The 17273-nt window shown below is 42.4% G+C and overlaps 1 protein-coding gene across 3 annotated transcripts in view; it reads right to left on the bottom strand.

Annotated features, from left to right (window-relative positions):
- Nucleotides 1–4827: 4827 nt before the first annotated feature.
- psen1 (presenilin 1) overlaps nt 4828–17273 on the bottom strand; it is a 138818-nt gene continuing 126372 nt past the window's right edge. For all 3 annotated transcript variants that reach the window (XM_059951664.1, XM_059951679.1, XM_059951672.1), the window contains 5 exons: nt 17117–17215; nt 16949–17035; nt 11727–11909; nt 6463–6581; nt 4828–5801 (listed from right to left, as the gene is read on the bottom strand). In XM_059951664.1, the coding sequence (XP_059807647.1) occupies nt 5646–5801; nt 6463–6581; nt 11727–11909; nt 16949–17035; nt 17117–17215 (644 nt within the window). In that variant the 3' untranslated portion in view covers nt 4828–5645. The remainder of the gene's footprint in view (nt 5802–6462; nt 6582–11726; nt 11910–16948; nt 17036–17116; nt 17216–17273) is intronic.

Below are 17273 nucleotides of genomic sequence, written 5' to 3'. Positions count from 1 at the left end.
GAAAATGATTACCAATGCGTCCACGATTTCTAGAGCCACCTCTTTAAGTACCCTGGGATGTAGACCATTAGGTCCCAGGGACTTATCAGCCTTCAGCCTCAACAGTCTATCCAACACCGTTTCTTGCCTAATATAAATTTCCTTCATTTCATCCTTTACCCTAGTTCCTTTGGCCACTATTACACCTGGGAGATTGTTTGTGTCTTCCCTAGTGAAGACAGATCCAAAGTACCTGTTCAACTCATCTGCCATTTCCTTGTTCACCATAATAAATTCACCCATTTGTCTTCAATGGCCCAATTTTGGTCTTAACTATTTTTTTGCTATTCACATACCTAAAGAAGCTTTTACTATCCTCCTTTATATTCTTGGCTAGTTTATCTTCGTACCTCATTTTTTCTTGGTGTATTGCCTTTTCTGTTATCTACTGTTGCTCTTTAAAAGCTTCCCAGTCCTCTGGTTTCCCGCTCATCTTTGCTATGTTATACTTCTTCTCTTTTATTTTTACACTGTCCTTTGCTTCCCTCGTCAGCCACGGCCGTCCCTTACTCCCCTTAGGATCTTTCTTCCTCTTTGGAATGAACGGATCCTGCACCTTCTGCATTATTCCCAGAAATACCTGCCATTGTTGTTCCACTGTCTTCCCTGCTAGGGTATTGTTCCATTGAACTTTGGCCAGCTCCTCTCTCATAGCTCCATAGTTCCCTTTGTTCAACTGTAATACAGACACCTCCGATTTTCCCTTCTCCTTCTCAAATTGTAGGTTAAAACATATCATATTATGGTCACTACCTCCTAATGGTTCCTTTACCTTGAGGTCCCTGATCAAATCCGGTTCATTGCGCAACACTAAATCTAGAATTGCCTTCTCCCTGGTAGGCTCCAGTACAAGCTGTTCTAAGAATCCGTCTCGGAGGCACTCCACAAACTCCCTTTCTTGGGGTCCTGTACCATTCTGATTCTCCCAGTCTACCTGCATGTTGAAATCCCCCATGACAACTGTATGATTACCTTTGCAACATGCCAATTTTAACTCTTCATTCAACTTACATCCTACATCCACACTGCTGTTTGGGGGCCTGTAGATAACTCCCATTAGGGTCTTTCTACCCTTAGAATTTCTCAGTTCTATCCATACTGACTCTACATCTCCTGATTCTATGTCCCCCCTCGCAAGGGACTGAATATCATTCCTCACCAACAGAGCCACCCCACCCCCTCTGCCAGTCAGTCTGTCCTTTCGATAAGATGTAAATCCTTGAATATTCATTTCCCAGTCCCTGTCCGCTTGAAGTCATGTCTCTGTTATTCCCACAACATCGTACTTGCCAATTTCCAACTGAGCCTCAAGCTCATCTACTTTATTCCTTATACTTCGTGCATTCACATATACTTTTAATTCATTACTCCCCTCACCTTTCATATCAATTCCTACTTCACTTGGCCATACTGTATGATCTCTTCTTGAGCTTTCTACTCCATTGATTGTTGTCCTTTTTAACTTTTCTTTTCACTTTCCCTTTAACGCCATCTTTATATTTCCAGTTCATCCCCTCTCCCCCCCCCCCACTATTTAGTTTAAACACATCCGTGTTGCAGTGGCAAACCTGTCTGCCAGAATGCTGATCCCCCACCTATTAAGGTGCAACCCGTCCCTTTTGTACACTTCATCCCTACCCCAAAACAGATCCCAGTGGTCCAAGAATGTAAATCCTTGATTCCTGCACCAGTTCCTCAGCCACACATTCAGATCCATTATCTCCCTGTCCCTGCCCACTCCAGCACGAGGAACTGGGAGCAAACCAGAGATAACCACCCTGGAAGTCCTGCTTTTCAGCCTTCTTCTGAGTTCTCTGAAGTCCCGCTGCAGAATGTCCTTCCTCTTCTTCCCGATGTCATTTGTGCCGACATGCACTGCCACTTCCGGCTGTTCACCTTCACCCTTGAGGATTCCCTGCAATCGGTCCGTGATGTCCTGGACCCTAGCACTAGGGAGGCAACACACCATCCTTAAATTTCACCTGTTGCCACAGAAACCCCTTTCCATACCTCTTACTAAGGAGTCCCCTACTACCACGGCTCTTCCTGATGTCTAACTCCTCGGCTCTGCTTCTGCACCAATTTTCAGTTCGCAGACCTGTCCGCCTCTCAGACTGGCAGTATCTTCTGTCCTGACAGCTTCCAAGAGGGTAAACCTGTTTGAGAGGTACATCCCCTGGGGTCTCCTGTATTTCAAGCATCCTCTCCTTCCTCATCGTCGCCCCCTTTCTCTCTTCTGGTATCCTTGGTGTAACAACCTCACTGTAGGTCCTGTCCAGAAAACTCTCATTTTCGCGGATAAACCTGAGGTCATCCAGTTCTGTCTTCAGTGCTGCAACATGCTCCTTCAGAAGCTGAATCTGGACATACTTTCCACAGCTGTAGCAGCCGGGGGCACCATCAGTGTCCCTGACCTCCCACATCATGCACGTAGCACACTGAATCAGCTTAGCAGTCATGTCTTCACCCTCTCCAAATGTGCCTGGCGTAGTCTCTTCCCTCAGCCTCCTTGCCAAAGACTAGAGGGATATCCAATTAGAACGAAGATGAGGAAGAATCTTTTTAAGCCAGAGGGTGGTGAATGTGCCACAGACAGCTGTGGAGGCCAAGTCATTGAATGTATTAAGGCAGAGGTTGATAGGTTCTTGATTACTCAAGGTGTGAAAGGTTACAGGGAGAAGACAGGAAGAATGGTGTAGCTGAGAGGGAAATGGATCAGCCATGATGAAATGGCAGAGCAGATTTGATGGGCCAAATGGCCTAGTTCTTCTCCTATGTCTTATGATATGCCATGCTGAAATATAAGGATCATGAGCTTCTACCACCTTCTGTCTGACAGTTGGCTATTAAGTTTCTGAACTTGTAGTCCGTTGACTTCAAAAACAAACATGGTGTCCTTAAGCTGACTCTTTGGTTGTAATTAATACCAGAGAGATTTGAGCACATTTTCCAATAAATCATCGTTCTCCTGTTGCAGTTCTGTGTTTGTTTGGTGCAGTGAAACTGCAGCTGTTCCAGTTCCAACATCATCATCTCATGTTCTTTCCAAATTATCTTTGGACATGATGGTAGATTTCCAATCAATTCCACCAAAAGCACGAAGATAAATGTTCCAGAGCAAATAAAATTCAAAGCATCTGATAATATTTCAATTGCCATCTGTTCTTATAAACCAATCAGGCAAAATACTACTTCAGTTTAATCAGTGTAAGATACTCAAAATGAGTCTACATTTGCATGTGACCTGTGATTATATACTACACCACCCTTACAGTAGGTGGCACATTGATGTAGTCATTAGAGACATTCCCTAATGTTTCCAAAGAGTAAGTTCAATCCTGCCCTCCAGTACTACTGATGATGTGCTTGCACATTTTCCCTGTGACTCCATTGCTTTCCTTTGGATGCTCTAGTTTCTTCCCACATCCCAAATACATGCTGGTTGGCACGTTAATTGATCATCGTAAATTGGCCCTGGTGTGTAGGTTTGGGGCAGAATGTGTGGAGAATAGGTTAGGTTGGAGTCAATTTGGGGCAAGCTGAGTGTTTGATAGTGCTCCAAGTAGTGATAATTTTTATTTGTTTACAGTACAGCTGCTTACTTGAATTCAAAGTACATTTATTATTGAAGTACAGGTTGTCCCCCACTTTACGAATGCTTGCTTTACGCCACTTCGCTTTTACAAAAGACCTACATTAGTAACCTGTTTTCGCATTACAAAAAGGATTTTTGCTTTTATGAAAATTTTTCCCATATAAATTAATGGTTCTTCACTTTACGCCATTTTGGCTTAAGAAAGGTTTCATAGGAACACTCTAACTTTGTAAAAAAAAAGGGGGGGGGGGAGAAGAACAGTTGTATGCAGTATACAACATATACCATATAACAATTACAGCACGGAAATAGGCCATCTCGGTCCTTCTAGTCCATGCCGAACAAAAAAATGTTCACATTGCACTGTGATTAATGATCTCCAACACAAGAAACTGTCATTCAGTTTAGCTAATTACAATGGTACCCTCTAATTTTAAACCACCATTTATTTCAACTGCATCTTTCCCGTTTATTACTTTGGTCCTCTTTTTATGGCTTTTGTTATGATTCAACATCCTTTGTAATAGGATTATCTTTCTAAAATTTTAATTAACGATTACCTTCAAATAGGTTTAACATAGGGAATATTAACAGCTTAAATCTTGTTGATGGTGCATATCATCAGAGCATGGTCAGGAGTAAATTCCACCTGCTAACTCTCTACCCAAAAATCCCACTGAAAATATCCTGTTGAGGTCTTAACATCCCCCACTACACTCCCACAACATCCCCCACATCCACCTAATGACTAGAATGCCCTTTAACCACTGCCATATTCCCTGCTGAGTAGAGTGACTAACCAGTATATCTTTGACCTATGGAAGGAAACCAGAGCACGTGGAGGAAACCCACGTAGTCACAGAATGAGCAGACAGACGGCACCAGAATTAAACTCCAAACTGCAGATCACCTTGAGCTGAAATATCTACACCACCAAGATGTCCTAATCTAAAATACTGCCCAGAAGGAACACTAATCGGCATGATGGATTGGCTCGAATTATTGTTGGCTTGGTCAAGACCACCCCTCCAGAGAAACTAGTTACTTTTAACTTTTCTTAGCCTTGGAAGTCTCATGTAAGAAAATGCCAATGTCCCAAGGGTTGAGCAAGCAGCTGGGAGTCTGAAGTGTTTCCTGCTGACTCCCATAAACCACCATCATGATTACTAGAAGGAAACAAGCAAGAGACAGCATTCCAGTGTATCGCTAACTTTTAATTGCTAACTCATCAGGGACCAGACAAAAGCTGACTGGTCATGAAGAACCAAATAATTATTTATTTTTTTTTAAAAAGATCAATACATTTGTATGCATTCTTTCAAAACACATCACAAAATCCACAGTGTCTTATTTATAATGTTTAAAAAAATAAAGTACATCAGTACAAAAAGCATCAGTACAGCTGCTGGAATTCTGCAATAAAAACAAAATGTGGTGCAGAAGACAACTTGGAACTTTAACCCCACCCCCCTCTCCACAGCCACCATCAGTGTCCCCGGCATTTCCTGTTTTCATTTCAAAACTACAATCTGATTTTCTTTTAATTTGAAAGGATAAGTTGAGTTCAGGGTGAAGTAAAGTTTACAGAGATCTCTTTATGGAGAAGAGGCCACCACCTTTCTGAAATACAAGAATATTTCAGAGTAATAAACTAGCTTAGTGAAGTAATATTTCAAATCCACCTTTGCAGGCATGTTGGAAAATATGTTTGGAGCCTATTTGCTGTCATTGCACTGTGAGACTGTTTATAAGCTAAGTGCAGACAGGATCGTTTCATAAGCACTCCAAACATTCTTTTCAGCCAGATGTTAAACTTTCGCACCAGTTTGATTTTCTTCTGATGTCACTGTGATTTTAAATTAGAAATAAGATGAACTGAGTAGAAAGTTATAATCCACAGAGTTCCATTCATCATTCTTTTCCCTAACCTTGTATTGTTATACCAATTACAAAATGTCTCTATTCCAGTTCTCAACATGACTTACAGTGTAATCAACCCAACAGGACAGCCCTATATATAAAACTGATGCAAAGCAAGCTGATCCATGAATGGGCGCACCAGGTTGTCTGTAGCAAAGTAGAAAACTAGCCCAAATGTAATAGAGATGGGAAGTGCTGGTAAAGCCTTCTTAAAGATGGCGAGCAGCAGGAGAGTAAGGCACAAACCCTGAAACACAAAGAAAAGAAATGCAGTTCACTCCCTCCATTAAACACAATGAGGAATAGAAAACAAAAATGACCTGCTTTTCACAACTTCAAGATGTCTCAAGTCATTGCAGGAAAGAACCAGACAGTTGCCATATGTTATCCGATTAATTTGCTTTAGTGCAGCTGATTGAGACATAATGAGTGGGGCCATGAGGCCTGAATCTACTATCACCCTCACACCAGTGTTGTGGGATCTGCAGAAGCAGGAAGAGCCAAAGTGCGGGTGTAGGCACCTGTATCACAGAGCTATGTGATCAAATCCAGCATAATCAGGGGTCTACTCACACTGTCTCCACCAGACTACAGAGGAAGAAAAGCTCAGGAGCATTGGAAATTAAAGGAACAGTGGGAAATCTTTGGATCCCTTGTTCCATTATCAATTAGATCATGAGGCAACTCCACTTGCCTGCCATTATTTCACATCCTATCATACCATGATTGAGCAATGCACATCAAACACTACAGCTGGGAGTCTGCCAAGGACAATTCACTCCCAAACACACTCAACACAGACAGAATAGTGAAGTAGCTCAACGAGATCCCTCTCCTGTAATCATACCCATTTAATACTCTACATATGATAAGATTTACTGTGCAACAACAGCCTGCGACATACTCACAATTAATATTGCCACAAAACAGGCCAGGGTTGTGTTCCAATCTCCACTTGCTGCTGCTGATGCTTTGCCAACAAGAACACTGTAGAATATGAAGTCACCTAAACCAAGCTTCACACCTCCTGGAACAGAAAAAAATTGACAGCAACATTGACTCCATGTGATCATGGGAAAAGTAAAAATGGGAAAATGAGAGTGAACAGAGAAAACTGAACATCATGGTAAACATTTAATTGTAAGACTCCTACTTTAATGTTTTCAAAATTAAAATCGTAAACTCTACATAATATACTGATCATAATAGCTCAGTGCAATAGCTCTCTTGCACACTGTTACGCATGAAAACTACAGTACTGTGCAAAAGTCCTATGTGTATTTAAACACACAAATAAATATATATAAAAGATCATAAGATATAGGAGAATTCGGCCATTTGGCCAATTAAGTCTGCTCTGCCATTTCATCATGGCTGATCCAATTTTCCTCTCAGCCCCAATTTCCTGCATTCTCATATCACTTCACATCCTGACCAATCAAGAATCCATCAACCTCTGCCTTAAATAAAGACTTGGCTTCCACAGCTGCCAGTGGCAAAGAATTCCACAGATTCACTACTCTGGCTGAAGAAATTCCTTCTCATCTCCATTCCAAAAGGATACCCTTCTATTCTGAGGCTATGTCCTCTAGTCTTAGACTTTTCCATCATATGAAACATCCTCTCTACATCCACTCTATCAAGAGCTTTCACCATTAGATAGGTTTCAATAAGGTCCCCCCTCATTCTTCTGAATTCTAGTGAATACAGGCCCAGAGACATCAAACGCTCTTCATATGACAAGCCATTCAATCCTGGAATCCTTTTTCTTTGTCTATCCTGCTTGTTATTTTTTCAAAGAATTCCAACAGATTTTCCCTTGAGGAAACCATGCTGACAACGACTTTTTTTATCACGTCCCTCCAAGTACCCTGAAACCTCAATCTTAACAATCGACTCCAACATCTTCCCAAATACTGAGGTCAGACTGGCCTATAGCTTCCTTTCTTCTGCCTCTCTCTTCTTGAAGAGCGGAATGACATTTGCAACTTTCCAGTCTTCTGGAACCATTCTAGAATCTAGTAATTCTTGAAAAATCATTATTAATGCCACCACAATCTCTTGTGGTATACACCATCTGGTCCAGGGGATTTAGATCATTCAGTTTCTCAAGAACTTTCTCTTTATTTATAGTAACTTCACACACTCCACGACCTGACACCTGAAACTTCCACCATTCTGCTAGCGACTTCCACAGTGAAGACTGACGCAAAATACTTATTCTGTTTGTCCACCACTTCCTTGCTCCCCATTACTACCTCTCCAACATAATTTCCAGCGATCTGATATCCATTCTCATTTCTCTTTTATACTTTATGTATCTGAAGCAACGTTTGGTATCCTCTTTAATATTAATGGCCAGCTTACTTTCACATTGCATCCTTACTTTCTTAATGACTTTTTTAGTTGCCTTCTGTTGTTTTTTTAAAATCTTCCCAATCCACTAATGTTCACTAATCTTTGCTCTATCATATGCTCTCTCTTTGACTTTTATATTGGTTTTGACTTCTCTTGTTAGACATAGTTGTGTCATCTTGCCTTTAGAATACTTCTTCCTCTTTGGGATGTATACATCCTGTGTCTTCCAAATTGCTTCCAGAAATTCCAGCTCTGCCATCATCCCTGCCAGTGTTCTTTCCCAATCAATTCTGACCAACTCCTCTCTCATGCCTCTGCAATTGCCTTCACTCCACTGTAATACTGAAACATCTGATTTTAGCTGCCCATACTCATTTTTCAGGGTGAATTCGATCATATTATGATCACTTTCCCCTATGAGTTCTTTTACCTTAAGAACTGTTGCTACTCTTGCTAGGAGTGGGCATCCTGCAAAAGTCATACCAAGAGCACAATGTGCAATGCTGAAGGAGGTAAAAAAGAAGCCAAGGTTAACAGCAAGAGACCCGTAGAAATCTCAAGAACTTGCTGAAATCACTGTTCATGTATCCACTACAAGAAAAACACAGAACAAGAATGGTGCTCACAGGACACCATGGAGGAAACCACTGCCCTCCAAAAAATATTGCTGCACATGTCTCAAGTTTGCAAAAGACCATCTGAATGTTCCACAATGCTTCTGGGACAGATGAGACAAAAGTTGAACTTTTTGGCAGAAATGCACATTGCTATGTTTCGAGCAAACAGGGCACTAATGATGGATATTGCATTTGTGTGGAAGTGCTCAATAGTTGGGAGGGCTTTACCGTAACGCACTGGGTCAAATCCACCATCTTTTATTAGATTTTCCGCTCAAAGGCATTGGTGTTCCACACAAGGCCATCGTGCAGCCAGGCAGCACACATGCCACCACCACATCCATAGATGTTTGTCAAGGCTTTCGATGACATGCCAAACCTCTACAGACTCCTAAGGAAGAGAAGGCACTGTCATGTTTTCTTTGCAATTATATTTATATGATGTGTCCAGAACAGGTACTCTGAGATAGTGACACCCAGGAATTTAAAGTTACTGACTCTCTCCACCTCTGATTTCCAATGTGTACTAGCTCATGGACCTCTGGTTTTCCTCTTCTGAAATCTACAATCAGTTTCTTGGTCTTACTGACATTCAGTGAGAGGTTGTTGTTATTACATCACTCAGCCAAATTTTCAACCTCCCTCCTTTATGCTGATTCATCACCATCTTTGATACATCCCACAACAGTGGTGTCATCAGCAAACTTGGATGTGGTACTGGAGCTGTACATAGCCACACAGTCATAAGTATAACGTGAGTAGAGCAGGGGGCTAAGCAAACATCCCTGTGGTGCTCCTGTGCTGATAGGAGATTGTGCTGGAGATACTTCCACCAATCCAAACTGACTGGGATCTAGAAGTGAGATCCAGGATCCAGTTGCACAAGGGGTTACTGAGGCCCACGTCTTGATTAATTTTGAGGGGATGATGGTGTTAAATGCTAAGCTGTAATTGATAAACAGCATCCTGATGTATCCAATTTTTGTTGCTCATATGTTTCAGGGTTGCTTGAAGCAGGTGGGTACCAACCACTGCCAAAGCAGTTGAAGATATCTGTGAACACACTAGCCAGTTGGTCAGCACAGGTCTTCAGTACTCAGCCAGGTACTCCATCCAGACTGGATGCTTTCCTTGGATTCACTCTCTTGATTCACATCATCTTCAGATACTGAGACCAAAGGATCAACCAGAGACATGGGGATGCAAGATGGTTCCTCCATGTTCTGGTGCTCAAGGCAAGCATAGAAGGCATTGAGTTCACCTGGAAGCGAAGCTCTGCAGTCCCCTAAGTCGTTAGCTTTGTAAGTGATTTTGGCATTCAAACCCTGTCAGGGCTGTCAAGCATCCCTCATTGATTTCAGTCTAGTCCGGATTCTCCATTTTGCCGAAAGATGGCTTTCCAGAGATCATACCTGCACCTCTTGTAGCATTCTTGATCTCCAGACCTGAATGCCTCTGATCAGGCAAAACCCTGAATGATTTCTTAGGGACACACTCATCCACAGCTGTTCTAATAACGTCTGTAACCACCCCAGTGTAGTCATTCAGGTCCTCAGATGAGTTCGTGAACAGGACCCAGTCCACTGACTCAAGGCAATCCTGTAACTGGTCCTCAGCCTCCCGCAACCACCCCTTAATTGTCTTGATCTCTGGAGCCTTGCTCTTTAGGCTCTGTCTGTATGCAGGTAGCAGGAGTACAGCCAAATTGCGGTCTCAGGCAGGACTGATTGGCATTCCTTTTCGTAGTGTGGCAGTGGTCCAGTGTGTTGGGATTTCTGGTGCAACAGATTACATGCTGGTAGGATTTTCTTCAAATAGGCCTGGTTAAAGTCGCCAATTATAATTTGAAATGCATCAGGATGGGCTGTTTCTTGCCTGCAGACAACATTGTGCAGTGCTTGCTTATAATTGGCCACTGTTGGTATATAATCTGTGGTCGGGATTACAGATGAGAACTCCTGATGCAAATAGAATGGGTCTATATTTAATTGTTAAGTGTTCCAAGTCAGGAGAACAAGTCCATACACCAATGAGAATTGACTAAAAAGCACATGCCATCACCTTCTCCTTACCAGAATTAAAGGTTCCAACCATTCTGAAAATCATAAAAACTTCTAATCGGATAGCTGTGTTCACTGTTAACCAAGTCTCAACGTAACAAACAATTGAGATCAGTCTCATCTGCAGCAGCCTTGCTCTGAGATCATCAATCTTATTTTGCAGTGACTACATTTGCCAACAAGATGGTAGGCAGAGGAGGCCTCATCCCTCTGCGCTTCAACCTGCTTTGAATTCCATCTCTCCTGCCATGGCGTTGACCCTTAAAGGTGCTGTGCTCAACTGCTCTGCCAGAGTTCATGACTTCTGTTCATTCAATTGATAGTGAGAACTGAAGATCATTGATGTAATTTTATAGTCCATTGTTAAGGAGGAAATTGACATGATGCAGATTACAGCGAAAGTAATTCAAAAGTATATTTAAGAGGAAAACTGGTACAATTTTCTGCAGCCCGCAGAGTCACCACTGTACACTGGCACCAGTTTCCAATTTGCAAGTTGGTAGAGCCACCGATGCAGGTTCAATCCTGACCTTGGTGGCTAACACGTGGGGTTTGCATATTCTCTCTGTGACCATTCGGGTTTCCTCTGTGTGCTGTGGTTCCTTCCCACAACCAATTAACATGCGAGTTGATGGGTTAGTTGGCCACTGTAAATTGCCTCCAGTGTGTAGGTAATTCCTACAATCAGTGGGGAGCTGATAAGAACATGGAGAGAATGAAATGGGATTTGAGCAGGATTGGTATGCAAGGGCCAGTGTGCAATTGGTAGGCTGATATGCCTATTTCTGTGACCATGACTCCATGAGGCAAATCTACTGCTTAGAAATGAGTTGCCTGCCTGCTGGTCATAAGTCAACTTCCCTTTCTACTTTCTCTCCTTTCTAACTTGCTCTTAAACACACCTATTCAATTAGTCTCAACTACCCTTGTAGCCACTCTTGGATACCTTGGTTAACATTGATATGTGTGAGCAGTATGATGTTCACAGGGTAAGAACTGAAGAAACACTGATATCTGTATCATTGCTGGTTACGGAGATAGAGAGAATGAGCTACATGAAAAGATTGACTTGCTGGACCAGGAAGACTGATGGGTGGAGTATAATGATCTACTCCTTCCAATAATGTGGTTACTTACTTTCCTCCGGATCTTCTGTTACTACTGGAGGGCTTGGCAATGCCTGCACGGTGGCACGACTTTCCTGAGTTGATTCCATAGGACCCAACCTGGCCTCTCTGGTCTCTGTCCACTCCCGGCTGAAGCCTCCATCATCTGCATCCATTATACTACTATCAGGACAAGCCTGATTTAGCTCAAGTTCTAGATGAAGTTAATGGAAAGGAGCAAAATTTTTACCAGTTATCTGCGTGTGCTTGGACGAGCAATGAGCATACTCCTTTTAATTTCAAAACAACAGAATTGGTAAAAGGAGCAGAAAAGAGAACTTAATATTCATATTTCATCTATTTCCTTCTCTGCTGCCTCTCAGAGCACACCTCACTCCACCATATTTCTGTGTAACCAATATTGCATACACCTGTGAGTTGTGGTGATCTAGAAGCTGGTAGGTAAATTATCAAGAAGGAAAGTTTGCAGAGGTTTGAAAAAAGATCCAGGGAGTGTGACTAAGCAGCTGGTTCTTCAACGAAGCTAGCAAAAACATGACTCTCTCTATTCTACAATTGAATGATTACATCCTTTACTTTCATGGAACCAAAGAAACAGGCTCATTTGGCCCATCTAGTGCCTGCCTCATGTCATCAACCCATACCTCGACCCGCACATAGCCCTTCCTACCCTTCCCATTCATACACTTACTTAAATTTCTCTTAAAATGTTGAAATCAAACCCACATTCACCATTACCTTCTGCAGCTCATTCCACACTCTCACCACCCTCTGAGTGAAAGTTTCCCCTCAGGTTCTCCTTAAATATTTCATCTTTCACCCTGAACCCATGACCTCTAGTTCTAGTCTCACCCAACAGTGGATAAAGCCCACTTGCATTTATCTCATCTATACTCATAACTTTGTAGACATCTATCAAATCTGCTCTTATTCTCCTATGCAGCAGAGAGTAAAGTCCTAACCCATTCAACCTTTCCGTATAACTCAAGTCCTGGCAATGTCCTTGTACGTTTTCTCTGCGTTCTTTCAATCTGATAGCCATCTTTCCTGTAGGTTGATGATCAGAACTGCACACAATACTCCAAATTAAGCCTCACCAATATATTATACAACTTCAATACAACTTTTCAACTCCTGTACGCAGTAATTTGATTTATGAAGGTCAATGTGTCAGAACCTCTCTTTAGGATCATATCTACTTGTGACGCCACTTTCAGGAAATTATGAATCTGTATTCCCAGATTTCTCTATTCTACGGCCCTCCTCAATGATATTGTGTACATCCTACCCTGCTTTCTCCTCCCAAAGTGCAACACATCACACTTGCAGTATCTGCATTGAATTCCATCTGCCGTTTTTCTGATCATCCTTCCAGCCAGTGCGGATCCTGCTGCAGGCTTTGATAGCTTTCCTCACTGTCTACAATGCCCACAGTCTTGGGATCATCTCCAAATTTGCAGACCTAGTTTACATTATCATCTAGATTGCTGGTATAGATGACAAACAATGGACATAGCACTGGTTCTGTGATAGTTAATGGTGCTCCCCTCAATAAGGGGAGGCTGTGATCTTGAGAGGTTCTGTTGAAGTGGGTGCATTTTGCAGAAAGAACAACATTGCACCAGGGGGAGGGAATTTTGGGTGATGGATGGGGTGCCAATCAAAATGGGCTGCTGTATCCTGGATGGTGTCTGGTTTCTTGAGATTTCTTAGAGCAGTACAGGCTAGTAAAGATTATTCTATCACAATCCTGACATAGATGAAGGGGCATCAGGTTGGTCACATGCTGCACCTTAACCCAGTTTTTAACTCATTTAGCAGTCACAGTATTTACATGGGGAGTCCAGTTGAGTTCTTTATATACTTTTACTCCACTTTAATTCAATGTTCTCTATAAAGTTTAACAGATGTAATGGTACACATCGGTACCAATGACGGAGGAAGAAAGAGTGAGGAGGTCCTGAAGAGTGAGTATAGAGAGCTTGGTAGGAAGTTAAAACTTGGCAGGACCTCGAGGGTGGTAATCTCAGGATTGCTACCTGTGCCACGTGCCAGTGAGGGTAAGATTAGGATGCTCTGGAGGATGAACACATGGCTCAGAAACTGGTGTACGGGGCAGAGTTTCAGATTTCAGGATCATTGGGACCTCCTCTGGGGCAGGTGGGACCTGTACAAGAGAGACTAGTTACATCTGAACTACAGGGGGACCATTATCCTTGCAGGGAGGTTTGTTAGTGCTATTGGGGAGTGGGGTTTAAACTAGATTTGCAGGGGGATGGGAACCAGAGTGACAAAGTAGATAGTGGAGTGGAGGTGAAAATAAATGATGTTAAAGTTTCATGCAAAGTCACAAATAGAAGGGTTGTGTGTGGTGGTAACAATCTTCTGAGATGTGTCTATTCCAATGCGAGGAGTATTGTGGGGAAGGCTGACGAGCTGAAGGCGTGGATTAACACGTGGAATTATGACATTGTAGCCATTAGTCATTAGTGAAACTTGGCTACAGGAGGGGCAGGACTGGCAGGTTAATGTTCCAGGGTTCCAATGTTTCAGAGGTGAAGGGTGGGGGGGGGGGGGGGGTGGCATTGCTAGTCAGGGAAAATGTTACAGCAGTGCTCAGGCAGGACAGATTAGAGGGCTTGTCTACCAAGGCCATATGGGTGGAGCTGAGAAGCAGGAAAGGTATGACCACATTCATGGGGTTGTATTATAGACCACCCAATAGTCAGTGAGAATTGGAGGAGCAAATCTGCAGAGAGATAGCAGACAACTGCAGGAAACATAAAGTTGTGTCAGTGGGGGATTTTAATTTTCCACATATTGATTGGGACCCCCATACTGTTAAAGGTCTAGACGGGTTAGAGTTTGTAAAATGTGTTCAGGAAAGTTTTCTAAATCAATATATAGAGGTACCAACTAGAGAGGATGCAATATTAGATCTCCTATTGGGAAACAAGTTAGGGCGGGTGACGGAAGTGTGTGTAGGGGAACACTTTGGTTCCAGTGATCTTAACACCATTAGTATCAACTAGGTCACGGATAAAGATAGATTTGGTCCTCGGGTTGAGGTTCTAAAATGGAAAAAGGCCAAATTTGAAGAAATGTGAAAGGATCTAAAAAGCGTGGATTGGGACAGGTTGTTCTCTGGCAAGGATGTGATTAGTAAGTGGGAGGCCTTCAAAGGAGAAATTTTGAGAGTGCAGAGTTTGTATGTTCCTGTCAGGATTAAAGGCAAAGTGAATAAGAATAAGGAACCTTGGTTCTCTAGGGATATTGGAACTCTGATAAAGAAGAAGAGAGAGATGTATGACATGTATAGGAAACAAGGAGCAAATAAGGTACTTGAGGAGTATAAAAAATGCAAAAAAAACACTTAAGAAAGAAATCAGGAGGGCTAAAAGAAGACATGAGGTAGCTTTGGTAGTCAAGGTGAAGGATAATCCTAAGAGCTTCTACAGGTATATTAAAAGCAAAAGGATAGTAAGGGATAAAATTGGTCCCCTTGAAGATCAGAATGGTCGGCTATGTATGGAACCAAAAGAAATGGGCGAGATCTTAAATAGGTTTTTTGCGTCTGCATTTGCTAAGGAAACTGGCAATGGAGTCAATGGAAACAAGGCAAACAAGTAGTGAGGTCTAGGGACCTTTACAGATTGAAGAAGAGGAGGTGTTTGCTATCCTGAAGCAAATCAGAGTAGATAAATCCCCAGGCCCTGACAGGGTGTTCCCTCGGACCTTGAAATTGCAGGGGCCCTGGCAGATATATTTAAAATGTCAGCATCTACGGGTGAGGTGCTGGAAGATTGGAGGATAGCTCATGTTGTTCCGTTGTTTAAAGAAGGCTCAAAAAGTAATCCGGGAAATTATAGGCCATGCATCTGACGTCTGTAGTAGGTAAATTATTGGAAGGAGTACTAAGAGATAGGATCTACAAATATTTGGATGGACAGGGACTTATTAGGGTGAGTTTAATAAATCTATTAGAGTTTTTTGAGGAGGTTACCAGGAAAGTGGATGAAGGGAAGGCAGTGGATGTTGTCTACATGGACTTCAGTAAGGCCTTTGACAAAGTCCCGCATGGGAGGTTAGTTAGGAAGATTCAGTCACTAGGTATACATGGTGAGGTAGTAAATTGAATTAGACATTGACTCAATGCTAGAAGTCAGTGACTGGTAGTGGAAGATTGCTTCTCTGAGTGGAGGACTGCAACTAGTGGTGTGCCACAGGGATTAGTGCTGGGTCCATTGTTATTTGTCATCAATATCAATGATCTGGATGATAATGTGGTAAATTGGATCAGAAAATTTGCTGATGATACAAAGATTGGAGGTGTAGTGGACAGTGAGGAAGGTTTTCAAAGCTTGCAGAGGGATCTGGACCAGCTAGAAAAATGGGCTGAAAGATGGCAGATGGAGTTTAATACAGACAAGTGTGAGGTATTGCACTTTGGAAGGACATCCCAAGGTAGAACATACAAGGTAAATGGTAGGGCACTGAGGAGAGCAGTAGAACAGAGGGATCTAGGAATACAGATACAAAATTCCCTAAAAGTGGCGTCACAGGTAGATAGGGTAGTAAAGAGAGTTTTTGGTACATTGGCCTTTATAAATCAAAGTATTGAGTATAAGAGTTGGAATGTAATGGTGAGGTTGTATAAGGCATTGGTGAGGCCGAATTTGGAGTATTGTGTGCAGTTTTGGTCACCAAATTATAGGAAGGACATTAATAAGGTTGAAAGAGTGCAGAGAAGGTTTACAGGGATGCTGCCGGGACTTGAAAAATTGAGTTACAGCGAAAGGTTGACTAGGTTAGGACTTCATTCCCTGGAGTGTAGAAGAATGAGGGGGAGACTTGATAGAGGTATATAAAATTATAATGGGTATAGATAGAGTGAATGCAAACAGGCTTTTTCCACTAAGGCTAGGGGAGAGAAAAAAAACAGAGGACATGGGTTAAGGGTGAAGGGGGAAAAGTTTAAAGGGAACATTGGGGGGGGGGGGTTTCTTCATACAGAGAGTGGTGGGAGTGTGGAATGAGCTGCCAGATGAAGTTGTAAATGCAGGCTCACTTTTAACATTTAAGAAAAACTTGGACAGGTACATGGATGAGAGGTGTCTGGAGGGATATGGGCCAGGTGCAGGTCAGTGGGACTAGGCAGAAAAATGGTTTGGCACAGCCAAGAAGGCCTGTTTCTGTGCTGTAATGTTCTATGTTTCTATAAACTATACTCACTGTGAGTTTCAGAACCAGAATCATTAGATGGGTCTATCTTGGCCTCTGGATCGACATCTGCCATGTTAACCAGCCATACCATTGTTGCTGCAGGAGACCAAATAGAACAGTTAAACAGGTACACTGAGACTTTCAGCTAAGAAACCAAACATAAAGAGCTCTACTTACAGGAATATATCAGAGCTGGAAATATTGGCTCATTTCTTTCTTGGGCAGTTTCCACAAGAATGCGCAATGGGCCTTTTGGGCACAGAACTGCCACCAGATCTGAAAATCATACACAGCACTCATTATAAACGTTGCATCATCAGTAGTTACAGAAGTA

Source organism: Hypanus sabinus, chromosome 2 (genome assembly GCF_030144855.1).
Source record: "Hypanus sabinus isolate sHypSab1 chromosome 2, sHypSab1.hap1, whole genome shotgun sequence".
Taxonomy (NCBI): domain Eukaryota; kingdom Metazoa; phylum Chordata; class Chondrichthyes; order Myliobatiformes; family Dasyatidae; genus Hypanus; species Hypanus sabinus.
This window is presented reverse-complemented; position numbering and strand designations above follow the sequence as displayed.